The 15,200-nt window shown below is 38.8% G+C and overlaps 1 protein-coding gene and 1 long non-coding RNA gene across 2 annotated transcripts; both read left to right on the top strand.

The window, feature by feature from the left end:
• The first annotated feature begins 291 nt into the window (after positions 1-291).
• On the top strand, positions 292-5,877 carry LOC126821194 (uncharacterized). Its single transcript, XR_007680311.1, has 4 exons — positions 292-454; positions 2,130-2,235; positions 3,685-3,846; positions 5,804-5,877. It is a non-coding gene; the product is annotated as an uncharacterized LOC126821194 (long non-coding RNA).
• Positions 5,878-5,893: 16 nt separating this feature from the next.
• LOC126808443 (mucin-2) lies at positions 5,894-11,404 on the top strand. Its single transcript, XM_050533156.1, has 4 exons — positions 5,894-5,942; positions 6,698-6,823; positions 7,475-7,526; positions 10,071-11,404. The coding sequence occupies exons 2-4, from the start codon at positions 6,737-6,739 to the stop codon at positions 11,402-11,404; spliced, it is 1,473 nt and encodes a 490-aa protein (XP_050389113.1). The 5' UTR covers positions 5,894-5,942; positions 6,698-6,736.
• The last annotated feature ends 3,796 nt before the right edge of the window (positions 11,405-15,200 follow it).

Here is a 15,200-nt window from a genome sequence, read left to right as displayed (position 1 = left end):
TTACCATAATCCTAAAATGTTCATTTTTTCTTAGAATGAGACAATAGTGTCTATTTATCATACATGTAGGATAAAGATAATCCTAAAATGTTAATATTTTTAGAGAATTAGAGAGTAATATCTATTTATCATACACGTAGGATAAGGATAATCCTAAAATGTTAGTATTTTTAGAATTAAAGAGTAATGTCTATTCATTATAGATGCAGGATAATCATACAAGAATACAGTTTTTAGAATCAATGTCTAGATGTAGAAAATAATGATATACACTTTCAATTTAAGGACCCGACAAATTGTCCATGGATTACTAACAACCTTAGCGGCGGGTCGATAGATGAAAACGATGCTTTGGATGATTTTCGTGACTATGTCATTGCTAATGCTGGAACCACCATACCTACCTCGGATCATTATATGTCTTTTACTGGTGGTAATTTAGCTGGAGCAGGAGGTACGTGGTCAATACATGATGTAGTTACTTTAGTAACGTATCTGTATCGGCTCTGCTCTCTACTACGTTACTGTCGCGTTGTCTATACAACTAATATGAAAATAAGGCTTTTCCCTCATCTCGGTTCTAAGGCCTACCGTCTATTTTTCACCCTGATTCTTCTTTGATCGCCTAAAGGAATCACTTCTACGCGGCATTAACGTAGTAGAGAGCAGAGCCGATACATATACGTTACTAAAGTAACTATACATGATGGTGCTAAATAATAAGGCCAGCTCAATTTTTCGTCAAAGATCACGAGATGTAAACAGGCCTAGCACTTCCAACAATCACGTGCCCTAACCTCATTTACATCTCAGCGACCATGACAAAAATTGGGCTGGCCTTAACAAATACTCCAGTCCACGAGAATAGATCCCTGCCCTAAATGGCCGCCATATCCAAAAATTAGTATACTGTTTTGTAATGCCTTTCTACTCCGGTTCACATGCACACAAAAACTTTTTTCAATTACATCAAATAGATGCAGAATAAAAACCAAACAACATTCATGAAGTATACCTTAGTGTTTTCGATTAAGATTGCCGACTTGGGGCTTAAAATGTCGGTCAACTAGCTTAGTGTCTGTTCTCAAGCGGAGCTAACTGTAGACAGACAGCGTAAGTTTAGTATGTGCCCCGGGTGCCACATGAAAGTGTAGGGGGCGCCATTGAGCAGTATATTTTAAAGTCAAACAAGGATAACTGAAATGGATTTATATGTACTACTGATGTAGAATCGATCTATTTACACCACTTATTGTTAAAATCGTTTGACATTCTAACTCATGGAATCAAATGGCAGGCATCACCATTCAAGAGACGACCATCGTCAAAATCGCTCGCATTATTGCTGTTACGTGTCTTTCTTGTAAATCATTTTGTTTTATTTTGAGTGAAGCCTGTATCATTACAAACCAGTACTGTACAGCACAGTGGAGGCTTACAGCTGGCCCCCGGATCCATTTATTTGATTTGATATTAAAATTTGTTGTTTGTTACTTACATGTCTATGTAACCTGTCTTGTCCGCAGGTTTATCTTTTAAATTTTGTTTTTCGTGTAGTGCGGTCCTCCTGCACCTACTATTATATAGCACGCCAATCTGTAGCAAGAAAATCAAGATAGGATAACCAGAAAGAGAGAATTAACGTTTGGGCGATTGACGCTCTAGGAAATTGAAAGTGGAAACAAAAGAAAGGGGAGATAAGTCGCACGATGCATCAATCTCCCTAACCTCATTTCTTGATTAGAAAAAAGAAAACATCGGCGGTGATCCATTGTCAGTCCGGAACGTCCCGAATTGACAGAATTGCAATCAAGTGATACGGAATTCAGCCCTGTCAAGTCCTGCCAGTCCCAAAAGCTGAGGTGGTGCGAGTAGAATCGTGACGTATTTTATGTAACAAACATTTTTCAGCTAACATGATTGGTTGAGATATTTTCTATGCAGTCGGCACATGCGTTGTACTCCGAAATTCTCCTTGTTACTCGATTGACACTGTTTTGAGAATTGAGAGAATTTAATTCCGGAACGTTCAATCGGGTATCCCCCAAGTCCTTGGCAACACAAGAAAGGGGAGATCATCCCCAAACCTCTATCCTCTAATTTTACCTCGCGCTTTACTTATTTTACAGGTTTTGCGTATGTTGGTACAATATGCACCACATCGGCTGTGTCTTTGGTGGAGAACCCATTCAGTGGATTTACCTGTGGCATAGCTGCTCATGAATTGGGCCATTCGTAAGTACGCCATATGGGCGGTTTACTCACTCAAGGCGATTAATATTCGTAAATTATGGTGATTTCAGTTGCTTCCCCTTTCTAGAAAATGTGATGCCACTTCTCTTGCACTTTCGTATTTAAGATAGAGAGCGGGAGAAATGGGGATTAACGTTCACTCGACACAAACTAGGTCATTTTGGGACTAACACATGGTTCAATTTTATTTCAGTAATTCACATGCGCGTAGGGGTCTTTAGCGGTGGGGGGATACCGGAGGACCCGGAGAAAATCCACGAGATTGGACAGGCGACCCTACTCCTTGTCGCGTACAACCAGGAAATCGAAACCACGCCAGTTGACTCAATGACATACCTTATGATACAGCACGCAGGCCATCCAACCCCCTTTTTCGTATTTAATGAACTTGGCTAATGACCCCGCACGTGGTAAAGTTGCACCGATTTCTGACTTCTGACATCTTCAGTTAGTAATAATTAATGACTAGTGACATGCACTAGGTAGGGTATGATTACGCTTACTCGAACGCCTAATCCCGTTACTATTACATATAGGAAATCCATATGACTAATAATGATGTATTAGTTTTTGTCTAGAAGAAGCCTAAAGCTCCATCTCATTTTGATGAAGAGGGTGATGAAGTAGTCGGGCTTATCCAAGGGGTTACATACAGCTCTACCTGTTCCCCAATCAAAGTTCAGGTTTTTACTGAATAAAAAACATTGTATCAATAAAAAATATATTCCCGAAGTTAAGACTATAATTTGGTTATTTATTTATATATTCTTCAAGTAAAGGTTACAACATGACAAATATAAATATAGATACGTATATGAAATAAGAACTGTGTGTGCTGCATTGTATGGGATGAGAATAGAGACGTATGATAGGTATGGTGTAATGAGGAGACCTTTACTTGGGATAGACCATAAAGCCGGACGTATATAACATGTCAAGACCTCAATTAAAAAAAAAATGTGAAGGCACCTTAAAGACGCTAAATCTGCCTATTGCTGTTTGTTTTTATTTTTTTTTTGTTTTTGCTGAGGGTGGGGTGGGATTTGTACACCTTGGAGATTTAAAAATTTAACGATAAAATGGATAATCGAAACTACATCTTCACACAGTCATAACTTTGCCTCGAATAAAGTAATTTGGATGAAATTTTCAACATATTCATTTTTTTTCATTATCTATTTTTGAATTATTATAGCACGAACGGACAACTCTTTATCTAAATCTTACATAATACACCACCTTTTATAATGGTTGATTTTCGACCACAACGTTACCTTTGAATACCGTTTGTCAGAAGTGCCCTTAAAGTTGTGATATCAGAAGTGGGAAGATGTATTAATAACGCCTTGTCGCGTGATGACATCAGAAGGGATACGATGTATTTTATTAAAATAGTATCCAGTCACGTGGTTATTTTGGTCTTTCTTTCAGATTAAACTGTGAGCATGATTCGAAGAAAGCTCCTACATGTGATGACAGTTCAAATAATATTATGTCAACAATTCTCAACTTTCCTACTAGTATCTCCGATGCACCCAATCCTTGGCGGTTTTCAGCATGTTCTATTGCCGACATCAAAGACAAACTTGCAAGGTAAAACGGGACGAATAATAATAATAATAATAATAATAATAATAATAATAAGGACAATGCATAGCTACTACTACTAAGCTACTACTACTACTACTAGTAATACTACTAGTACTACTACCAGTACTACTACTACTACTACTACTAAATAGGGGAGACCGGGGCACATTGAGCCAGTTTTTGCATCTAGTCCTCTCATTCCTCACCTAAATCATATGTTGGCTTAAATTCACCTGATGATGTTAAACACTATTATAGCTTACTAGCTGATAATATTTTAATTAAAATCAATTTAAAATTTAGATCTTATTTTGGTTATTGAAATTTTTTCAAAATGTGGTTCAAACTGCCCCATGCACGGGGTACATTGAACCACATTATGGGGCACATTGAATCGTCTTTAAGATAGGGTATAAGAAACAAAATAGAGCCAAATAACAGTGACAAAATGGTTTATTAATAAACAACATGCACAAAAAATGCTTTTTCATACTACTTGCACTTAAATTTTTCCAAATTAATAGAAAAATGAACAAGGGACGATACTCTTTTTGTACCACCAGAGTTCATGGGTTCAGGTAGGCACATTGCAATACTGTTTTCGTCAATACATGAAATGTCCTCAACGACAGGTTTAACAAACTTTCCTGGAGCCTTTAAACTTTGACGATAGAACGAAACTGTGGTGTAAATGATTCTGGCTCATCTGTTTCCGACTCATCTGTATATTTATCTATTATTTTACCAACATACAAAAATTCATCATCTTGCTTTCGCCTGTCAGTTTTACATTTATGATTTCATACAAGATCTTTAAAAAAAAAGAAACCTGTATCAGAAACCGATATTATAACAAATTGAGCAAACAAAAGAATAATAATTACATTATTTGGGGTACATTGAACCACCTGTTCAATGTGCCCCAAAGACTGTGGTTCAAACTACCCCGAGTGACTAATTTTAAAATTTTCTTAATTAAAAATGGTGTCTGTATCAGAAATCTGTATCAGAAACCGATATTATAACAGATTGAGCCTACAAAAGCTCTTTAATAATAATTACATTATTTGGGGTACATTGAACTACCCCGAGTGACTAATTTAAAAAAAATTCTTAATTAAAAATGGTGTCTGAAATTTTGCCACAAAAAGTCATTGGGAGAAAAACTGACCAATGGGGTACTTTTAACATAGCAATATTCACAAGGTATTATTTCATAATCATATAGAGAAACCTTAACATTACTTTATACTGTAAAATTTACTAAATCGCGTTGAAAACAGAAAAAGTACCATAAATACTTACTAGCAGATTGATGTCCTCTATGAATCTCTGTCAAGGCTAAGGCCTTAAAGGGGAACATCTCCCATTATCTGTAGCTGGATCCACATAATACAATAAAAAATATCATGGGTGGCTCAATGTGAACGTATGGTCAATGTGCCCCGGTCTCCCCTACTACTACTACTACTACCACTACTACTACTACTACTACTTCTACAACTACAACTACAACTACTACTACTACTACTACTACTACCATTACAATTACTACTACCACTACTACTACTACTACTACTACTACTACCACTACCATTATTACTACTACTACTAATAATACTACTACTACTACTACTACTACTTTAACTACTACAACTACAACTTCTACTACTACTGCTGCCACTGTTATTACTACTACTACTACTACTACTACTACTACCACCACTACCACTACCACTACTACCACTGCTACTTCTACTACTACTACTACTACTACTACTACTACCATTATCATTACTACTACTACTACTACTACTACTACTGTTACTACTACTACTACTTATACTACTACTACTACTACTACTACTACTACTACTACTACTACTACTACTAATAATAATAATAATACTCTTACTGGTAAGCTAAAATGCTACAGTCAATAAATGTTTTAATTCTTCAGCGTCTCCTGTGCTTTACCTGCAAATACTCCTACTGCAGCAAAAACTCTACAGACCAATGGTCAATATGCTGGACAAGTTTATGATGCTGATACACAGTGTAAACGTATTGTAAAAGATTCAACTGTGAGGTTTTGTCGGGTAAAACACATTAATATACTTACTATTACCGTTTCCCTCATGGCCAATCTTCTACGCGAATGTTCTTAGGACGTTTACATGGTTAGATCTATTTGATAAGGCCAACTCCAAGTTTGGTCAAAGGTCACGAGATGTTTACAGGTCTAGTGCTAATCCCAACCCTAACTCTAACCATGGACCTAACCCCAATGCTTACCCTATCCCTAACCTACATTCTTGACAACAATCACGTGCTCTAATCTTATTTACATCCAAGCGACCTTGACGAAAATTGAGCTGCCCTTAACAAAAAGATTTAGCCGTGTTTACATAGCTATTAGTTCAATATTAAGCTTCCTTTCGGGTATAAATAGAGAGTGCCGAACTGGCTCCAATCCATTGTATGCACGTAGGCAAATACATCACATTAGTTTTAAAATGAATTGGAATTTACAAGAATGGGTCCTTATCTCCAACACACAAAAACTAGTTCACTTCGGGACTAACATATGGTACAGTTTTATTTCAATAATTCTTTAGCTTTGGAAGGAGGGGAGGGGGCACGAGGTTGGGTATGCGACCGGACTGCTTGCCACCCGTACAGGGGTGGGATCGAACCCAAACCACTTGACTCAATGAAGGACCTTGTGATCTAAAGCACAAGCTCTAGATCATAAGACCATTATTGAAAGCTCATATAATCCTGTTTAATCAGTTTCCTCTGAATTTCATAAAAAAAATTAATATCAAAAATATTGTATTCATTTTCTATTCAGGATTTTTATTCTGGGTTTACTGGGAATAACTTTGATGACATGTGCTGGGTGATGTATTGCGGTAAAGATGGCGGCACCTGTTCCTATAATATTGCGTACGAGATGACGAGCTGTGGAAACAATAAGGTAATATTCTTGTGCATCACTCTTTACGCTTATATTCTTGTATTCTTGTCACCTGCGTCAGGGAGAGATATGACAAGCTGTGGAAATAATAAGGTAACATTATTTTTGAGACAAAATGGGATTTAATGCTGACTCGACACAAACTAGGTCATTTCGGGATTAACAAATCGTTAATTTTCCTCATTTCAATAATTTGCTTGTATGGGTCATTATGGGGGTGGGGTAGAGTACAAGAAAACAAAAACACGAGGTTGGTCAGGCGACCGTACTCGTTGTTACGTATCAGCGGCGAATCGAAACCACGATAGCAAATTTGATGTATATATTTTAGTTTAAATATTTCATCAAATCACACAGTTTGTACGTGGGAAAATATCTTTAATTAATGTCCCCACGCACTAAATAATGATAAGAAATATTCAACATTTACTAGAAGCAATTTGTGAAATTTTTGTTTTAGTGGTGTGAGAAAGGTCTTTGTGTAACCAATGTATACACGGGACCTCGGTTTTTCGTTCCATCCGAACGACTAGACAGCTGTCCTTGTCAGACCCTCCGTCCTATCCTTAATATATGGCTACAGGCACTAACTGATAAAAAAGGTTGTATGTAACATTTTATTAGAAGCTATTTGCCATGTTTTTGTTTCAGTGGTGTGAGAAAGGTCTATGTGTATTCAATGCTAATGCTCCTCATAGATATAGTAAGTTAATTTGAATTTTACAAACCCCAAAATTCTTGCACCATCAAAATATTTCAGAGGGAGAGAGAGAGAGAGAGATTCGACTCAAACTAGGTCATTTCGGGACTAACACATGGTTCAGTTTTATTTCAGTAATTCGCTTGCGCGTAGGGGGTTTTAGCAGTAGGAGGAAATCGGAAGACTCGGAGAATACCCACGAGCTTGGACAGGCGACCCTACTCCGTGTCACGTACAACCGGGATATCGAAACGACAACAGTTGACTAAATGACATACCTTATGATACAGCGCGCACATGCAAACCATTCGGCCATCCAACCCCCTAAAATATTTGAATACATCATGCAATAATAAGAGGGTGACGAGGGTGGGGTGGACTATGACAACATTGCTTCACTTAGCTATAACCATAGCTGGGTGGTGTGCACGTTGCAAGGCGTGCTAAATTCTTCAAGAATCCGTATCCGCTGCTTGTACATGACCAACTAAGTTTTCTTGAACTTTGTGTATATAAATAGATACGCCACAAAGTAAAAACATGTATTATGAGCTTAATGATGTGGTATAACAAAAAAAACTTAGAGATATTAGTAAACGAAATGATTGAAATAGATTGAAATGGGGTTTAACTTCCACTGTTCCGAATGGGCTAATGATGACGCAACAGCAGCGCTACAGCCTATTCTTATATCGAAACTCCCACCTTAACTTTTGCGTTTAAGGAAATGTGTACGTTGGACTTCGGGTTTTGGTCCCATCCGATCGACTACACCCTCTGTCTTGCACTATTAGTAAACCAGGTGATTGATCAACATAGCACATGACACCAGTCTGTATCAGTGTAAATAAAATAACACGCGCGTTGGTTGTAATTGGATCGTAGTGGAACAACCTATATTGCATTTCTGGCATATCCAATGGGCAGGTTTCTGTGAATGCTTATAGTGGCATTCATAATTATACTTTTCAAAAAAAGTAGGGGATATTGAAATGCAAATACCTATGCAGGTTGTGATATGATAAATACTCTTGGACACTTGACATGCTTTTAGAGTATGTTCACAAATGAAGAACTTATCGCCCCAACAGAATTACTGAGCTGCCCGTGCGACACGCAGTAGCGCCATACACGTGGGAGGGGTTCATTGTCAAATTTGACACTTCAAGGAAGGGTTGATGAAAACTGCCGTGTGCTGGTTTATCCTATCAATGTTTGCTTTCCTATCGGTTCTTGCATAAGATTTACTGTTTAGAGTGTCTTTGCTTTAGTGTGTTACGTTTAATTTGCAATGAGACGTCCTCAACATGATGCACGTCTACGTGCTATTGACATGCTTCAAATGGGTTCTACACAGCGAGCAGTAGCCAACATGCTTAATGTGTCACAGTCTGTGATCAGCAGACTGTGGAACCGGTACAAACAAACACACAATGTTGATGATAGACCTCGTTCAAGGTCGTCCTAGAGCCACTACACAAGCCCAGGATCGAAACATTCGTACACAGGTCCTGCGAAATCGAGGACAAACGGCCAATCAGCTTTCAGTAAACTTGTACCAAGTTACAGGAATTCGAGTTAACCCCAAACGATTAGAAATCGGCTACATGCAGCCCATTTGCATGCGTGTTGTGCCTCCATTAACTCGCCAGCACATAGCAAACAGGCGTTAATGGTGTAGGCAGCGTAGAAATTGGGGTAATCGTCGATGAGCGCGTGTAATGTTCTCAGATGAGTCCAAATTTACTCTGGATTTCACCGATAGACGTGCTCGCGTTTGGAGGCGTGTAATTGAGCGTCATGCTAACGTTAACGTCAGACAGCATGACAGATTCGGGCATGGGTCTGTTATGGTGTGAGCAGGAATCACCATATCACCATGATTGGCAGAACAGACTTGACTTGCATATTGTTCAAGGAAGGGTCACTGGTGTGTACTACCGTGACCATATCCTGGCACCGACAGTTCTGCCCTTTGCTCAACGTGCAGGTCGACGTTTCATCTTTCAAGACGATAATGTCCGTGCCCACCGCGCTCGTTTCGTGAATGACTACCCTCAGCGTCACCATATTGTCCATATGCCTTAGCCAACCATGAGTCCTGACCTTTCCCCTATAGAGCATGTCTGGGACATGATCGAGAGATGTGTTCGTCGACGTCAACGTCAACCGACAACAATGCAAGATTTGGCCCTAAATCGTTATTGGACGGTTGATTGGGAGCATGCCTCGACGAATTGCTGAATGTCTGAGGATTGGTGGAGCTATTACTCATTATTAAGACAAAAATCAAAAACATCCATTTTCACTTTTGACAGTGTATCTCTTTGTGAGTGAAATGGGACCGTCAAATAAGTCGCCCATATGAACTGTTTATGTTCATGTGTAGGCAATTGGCCTGTTATTAACATACACTGGTTACCTCTAATAAAAACAGCAGTGCATTTCCGCAGTTTTGTATTGTTTCTGAATACCCCCTACTTTTTTAAAGAGTATTTTATTAATAACCAAAATATGACATTTAATAAATATTTTTATTCATTTCAGGCTTATGTCCCCAAGGCGACGATCCCACAGCTGGTTGTGACCGCACTCAATGCGCTAGTTACGATTCCTTCAAACGTCACTACACATGCTGCGCTTCTTGCACTTCTGAAACCAGCCCAGAAACAAGTCTTATTACGTCACCTACTACATCCCCTAAAACGAGTCCCACAACGAGCCCTACAACATCACCAACTACAAGTCCAACAACATCACCTACTACATCCCCAACTACAAGTCCCACAACATCCCCATCTACTAGTCCTACAACGTCCCAAACTACAAGTCCTACAACATCACCAACTACAAGTCCTACAACATCCCCAACTACAAGTCCAACAACATCCCCAACTACAAGTCCAACAACATCACCTACTACATCCCCAACTAGAAGTCCAACAACATCACCTATTACAAGTCCTACAACATCACCTACTACATCCCCAACAACATCACTTACTACAAGCCCTACAACATCTCCTACTTCAAGTCCTACTACCAGTCCAACAACATCTCCAACAACAAGTCCTACAACTCCACCCACAAACCCTATTATTGTTCCTGTAAGCGATATAACATCTCCTACTACAAGTCCTACAACTTCACCTACTACAAGTCCAACAACATCACCTACTGCATCCCCAACTACAAGTCCTAAAACATCACCCACTACGAGTCCGACAACATCACCTACTACCAGTCCTACAACATCACCTACTACATCACCCACTACAAGCCCAACACCATCTACTACAAGTCCTATAACATCACCTACGACCAGTCCAACAACATCTCCTACTGCAAGTCCAACAATAACACTTACTACAAGTCCTACAACATCACCTACGAAGAGCCAAACAATATCCCCTACTACAAGTCCAACAACATCACCTATTGCAAGTCAAACTACATCACCAACAACAAGTCCAACAACATCACATATTACGAGTCAAACAACATCACCCACTACAAGTCCTACAACATCACCCACTACAAATCCAATTACTGCCAGTCCAACCACAAGTCAAAGGACATCACCTACTACCAGTCCAACAACATCACCCACTACAAGTCCCACAACATCGCCTTTTTCAAGTCCAGCAACATCACCGGTTGTTGCAGCTGTAAGCGATATAACACCAACCACTACACGATCTACTACATCCCCAATAACGAATCCGGGTATTGCAACTATTTCGTCTAGAGTTCGTTATGTGGAGCGTGTATGCGTACCAGTTTCTAATATAAATAACTTAAATAACTTCAATGGAAATGTCTTGAATGAAAGACGAAGACTGTTAATGGAACGTTTCAATAGACTCAGATTCTGGGGTTAAGTACTCCAGTAGTCTTCCAATAAAGTGGAATTACAAACAATTGTTTGATTTTATTATTTCATTAAAGATTCTGGGGTTAAGTACTCCAGTAGTCTTCCAATAAAGTGGAATTACAAACAATTGTTTGATTTTATTATTTCATTAAAGCCTTAACACACCATAAAGAGTTAGAAATGTTATGTAGTAATCTAAACTATTAGAACAAAAACAAACATAGGTTAGATCAAATCTTAAGCTCGATGTTTGTTAATATACAGTTCTGGAGTCGGCTGACGACGTTGAAGATGTAACCAAATGAGTGTAATGAGAACTTATCACCCAATAGCGGCACACCTAGCTAAATATATATGAAAACTATTTAAATTTTCCAAAATAAAACATGGCACGTCATAGACAGCATACAACTGTAGACAGAGATAGTCATAGAAACATGGCAGACCCTGTGATACAGCGCATGTAGTACCATGGGCCTTCTGTCAGACATGGAGAGCGGACGCGGGAAAACCGGTCGCCACATCCTACGTACGACCCATGCATCTTTTCTGACTACATATCTTAGTAGCCTTGTGATTGTCTAGAATTTGCCTCTATCTGTCTTTGCTTCTGCTTCACGTTGTGTATTTACTTCGTACTGTTTTCTTAAGGCGTTTGTCTTCTCAGTAGTTATAACAATGCAACAGTTCGTTTTTACATTTTATATATCATATAGCGGCTTACATATGGCACAATGCATAATTGAATAAAGTCATTCTTTCAAACCTCATCCAGCCAGACTCGATGGGCGAATCTGCTGATAGAAATTGCACTCAGATGGTAATCTCTCCGGAATCGAATGAAAATCTGTTTTAAAAGTTTATAATGATTTCTTTTATAGGATATCAGGCACAGAAAAGCCTGTTCGTGGCCTTGAACCTGTGCAATTTCTGATATGATTGGTTAAATTAAGCCAAATGATGAAATTAGTATATTTCCACTCACGTGTAATCTGGTGGTATTTTATTGACAAATGTTTTGGCTCTATAACTCTTTTTATGTGTCAACCTGTCACCTTTTCACTAAGTTGATTTGTACTTATATGTGAATCTAATAACTTGCAAACGATATTAATTAATGAAATATACTGCCACCATTAATTTCAAGAGCCAAAATTCTAGCAATATTATTACACGCACTCCCAGATGTAAATGGGGATCAGTCTACATCAGTGGTTCTCAAACTTTTTTGTCAACGGCACACCTTGGAACACACGAAACAATTGCGGCACACCTGACTAAATATATATGAAAAATATTTGAATTTTACAAAATAAAAACATTCTAAGTCAAACGGAACACAACCCTAGACAGAGAATAGTCATAGACACATACAATGACTCAAACTAAATATAGAAAAACACAGCTATGAACTTACCAGTAAACATCAGTGACTACTCAATTGGGATCACGTGGTTTTTCGCATTTTCTTAGTGTGCCGTTCAAAATTTCGCGGCACTCTTATGAAGATCTCGCGGCACACAGGTTGAGAATCAGTGATCTAGAGGTTGATTTTCGTTGCTCTCATAAACTCCTTATTCCTGTAACTTCAACGGTACCGTCTAGAGGTTCTACTGGTTTCCATGGGTATACATCTGCTATGAGGATATTGAAACAAGTGGACCATCTCCTGTTTTAAAACATATAGTTAGTTTTGAAATGACATGAAATGAATTGGAAATGAAATGAAATGAAATGGGGTTTACTGTTCTACTGTTCTGCTCCGAACTGGGCTAATGAAGACGGGCATACGCCATACAGTGTGCTATGAGGGAAATTTTGCCCGGACAGCAGCACTACGGTCTACTCTTATATCGAATTCCAACTGTCAAGGGATCTTTTACGTGCACGCCAATGTGTACATGGGACCTCGGTTTTTCATCCCATCCTAACGACTACACGTTCTGAACCACACAGAATGGAGGCACTTTGCCCGGGCAGCGGCGCTATGGCCTACTCTTATCTCGAATTTCAACTGTCAGATTCGTTTTTACGTCAAGGTACATTCGTTCGGAAGGGACGAAAAACCGAGGTTCCGTGTACACATTGTGGTGTGCGAAAAAGAACCCTTGACAGTTGGAATTCGAAAATAGTGCCACTGTCCGGGCAAATTTTCTCATAGCACACTGCATGGAGTATGTCCTTGTTCATTGACCCATTTTTTTACGTCAATGCCGGGTCTTCATTACTATAGCCAATGAGAGCCACTGGCACTCGAGTTCGAACTATCAAACCGGCCACGTTACTCGATTCCGTTGCCATTTTAGCCACACCTGCTCCCCAAGATCCGGACCCGGTTTCACAAAACATTCTCAGACTTAAAGATACCTTCCCGCGTACAAACTGTGTTATTTGATGCTATATCTTCATTAAAAACATAATCAAACTAATTAATCTATCAAATATTGGCTTAAAATCTCTCTTAAAACTTTGTATTCGCGAGGAAATACCCCAAGTTATAAAAAAAGCCATGTTTCTTACCTAACTTGATTAAGGGAGGGCCCATTTTTTTCAGAATGTATTTGTCACTACTTACTGTCGATTTACATATTGAGGACTACGTAAATTCATGAATTATTTCTACTTCCTTTTCAGTCGTTTAATTGCAGAGTCTGTTATACGTTTACACCTCTCAATGTTCGATCAAGTTCAGCTGGCAGACAATAAGACTTCGGGTTGCCAGTTAGTGATACCCCATTATTTTTCCAGTAAGATTGGGCGTATATTCAAATTTGCCATACTTTTATTGGAAATAACCACCCGATAAATACTTTCGTGAGAATGTATCTTTAAGTTAAGTGTTTATGCAAAATTGTTTGCCTTTTCATAAATTAAAATATTGCCCTTTATAAATCTGTTATTGTTTTAATAGATCAGATACATCAATTACAAACTATGAGCACACATGTGTGTTTCTGGATCAAAGATAATTATCATTAACAGTGATTAAAAGTTGAGTAAAATCTTAACTTAAGTCTGAAAATGTTTTGTGAAAGCATTGCCAGAGCAGATATAGTCAGGCAAAGCTTGGATAAAAAAAGGGTAGCCATAGACAGCAACTTGTTGGAAAAGAAACTTGAGTGTTCATCAGTGAAGTTTTTAGGGGGGCACGCCCGGCACAGTCTACAGTGGGTATTTTAGAGCTATGGTCGGCAATTTATTTTTTCGTGGGGGTGGGGGGCAAAACATTTTTTCACGGGGGCATTGCCCCCACTTGCCCCCCGCTGGCTACGGGCCTGGTGTTCATTGTGTTGGTCGCCACGTTTGATATGGATCAGTTTTATGCCTTCACGAAATCTAATCCAAAGAAATTAATTAAAACTTTAGCCTTTACCGTGCCCAGAAGCTTACTGTAACTAAGGTTAAAGCCGGTAAAGGTGCTCATTATATCAGCATTCTCAGACTTAAGTTAAGAATATACTCAAAATTTTCACCTTGTTTTAACTAAAATATAGCCCTTTTATAAAACTTTAGTTGTTTTAATGTATCAAAAACACCCATAAGAAACTATGCGTTTCTGGATCAAAAATATTTCTCATAAACACTGACTGAAAGTTGAGAATGCTTTGAGAACTTGGGGCCAGATATAGCTGCTATCTGTGAATTGCTCCTTGTGGCGAGAGAGAGAGAGGGAGAGAGAGAGATGGGTTTAACGTCCACTCGACACAAACTAGGTCATTTCGCGACTAACACATGGTTCAATTTTATTTTTTAATAATTCACTTGCGCGTATGGGCCTTTAGCAGTGGGAGGAAACCGGAGAA

Source organism: Patella vulgata, chromosome 1, assembly GCF_932274485.2.
Source record: "Patella vulgata chromosome 1, xgPatVulg1.2, whole genome shotgun sequence".
Taxonomy (NCBI): Eukaryota; Metazoa; Mollusca; class Gastropoda; family Patellidae; genus Patella; species Patella vulgata.
The sequence above is the reverse complement of the archived record's forward strand: the minus strand, read 5'-3'. Positions and strand labels throughout refer to the sequence as shown.

What these genes read in the sequence shown, in the direction of transcription:
- LOC126808443 (XM_050533156.1), top strand. Translation starts at nt 6,737, where the DNA reads ATGTGCTGGGTGATGTATTGCGGTAAAGATGGCGGCACCTGTTCCTAT. An exon ending in CGAGCTGTGGAAACAATAAG is followed by an intron (nt 6,824 to 7,474) that starts GTAATATTCTTG and finishes TTTTTGTTTCAG; the next exon opens with TGGTGTGAGAAAGGTCTATG. An exon ending in TAATGCTCCTCATAGATATA is followed by an intron (nt 7,527 to 10,070) that starts GTAAGTTAATTT and finishes TATTCATTTCAG; the next exon opens with GCTTATGTCCCCAAGGCGAC.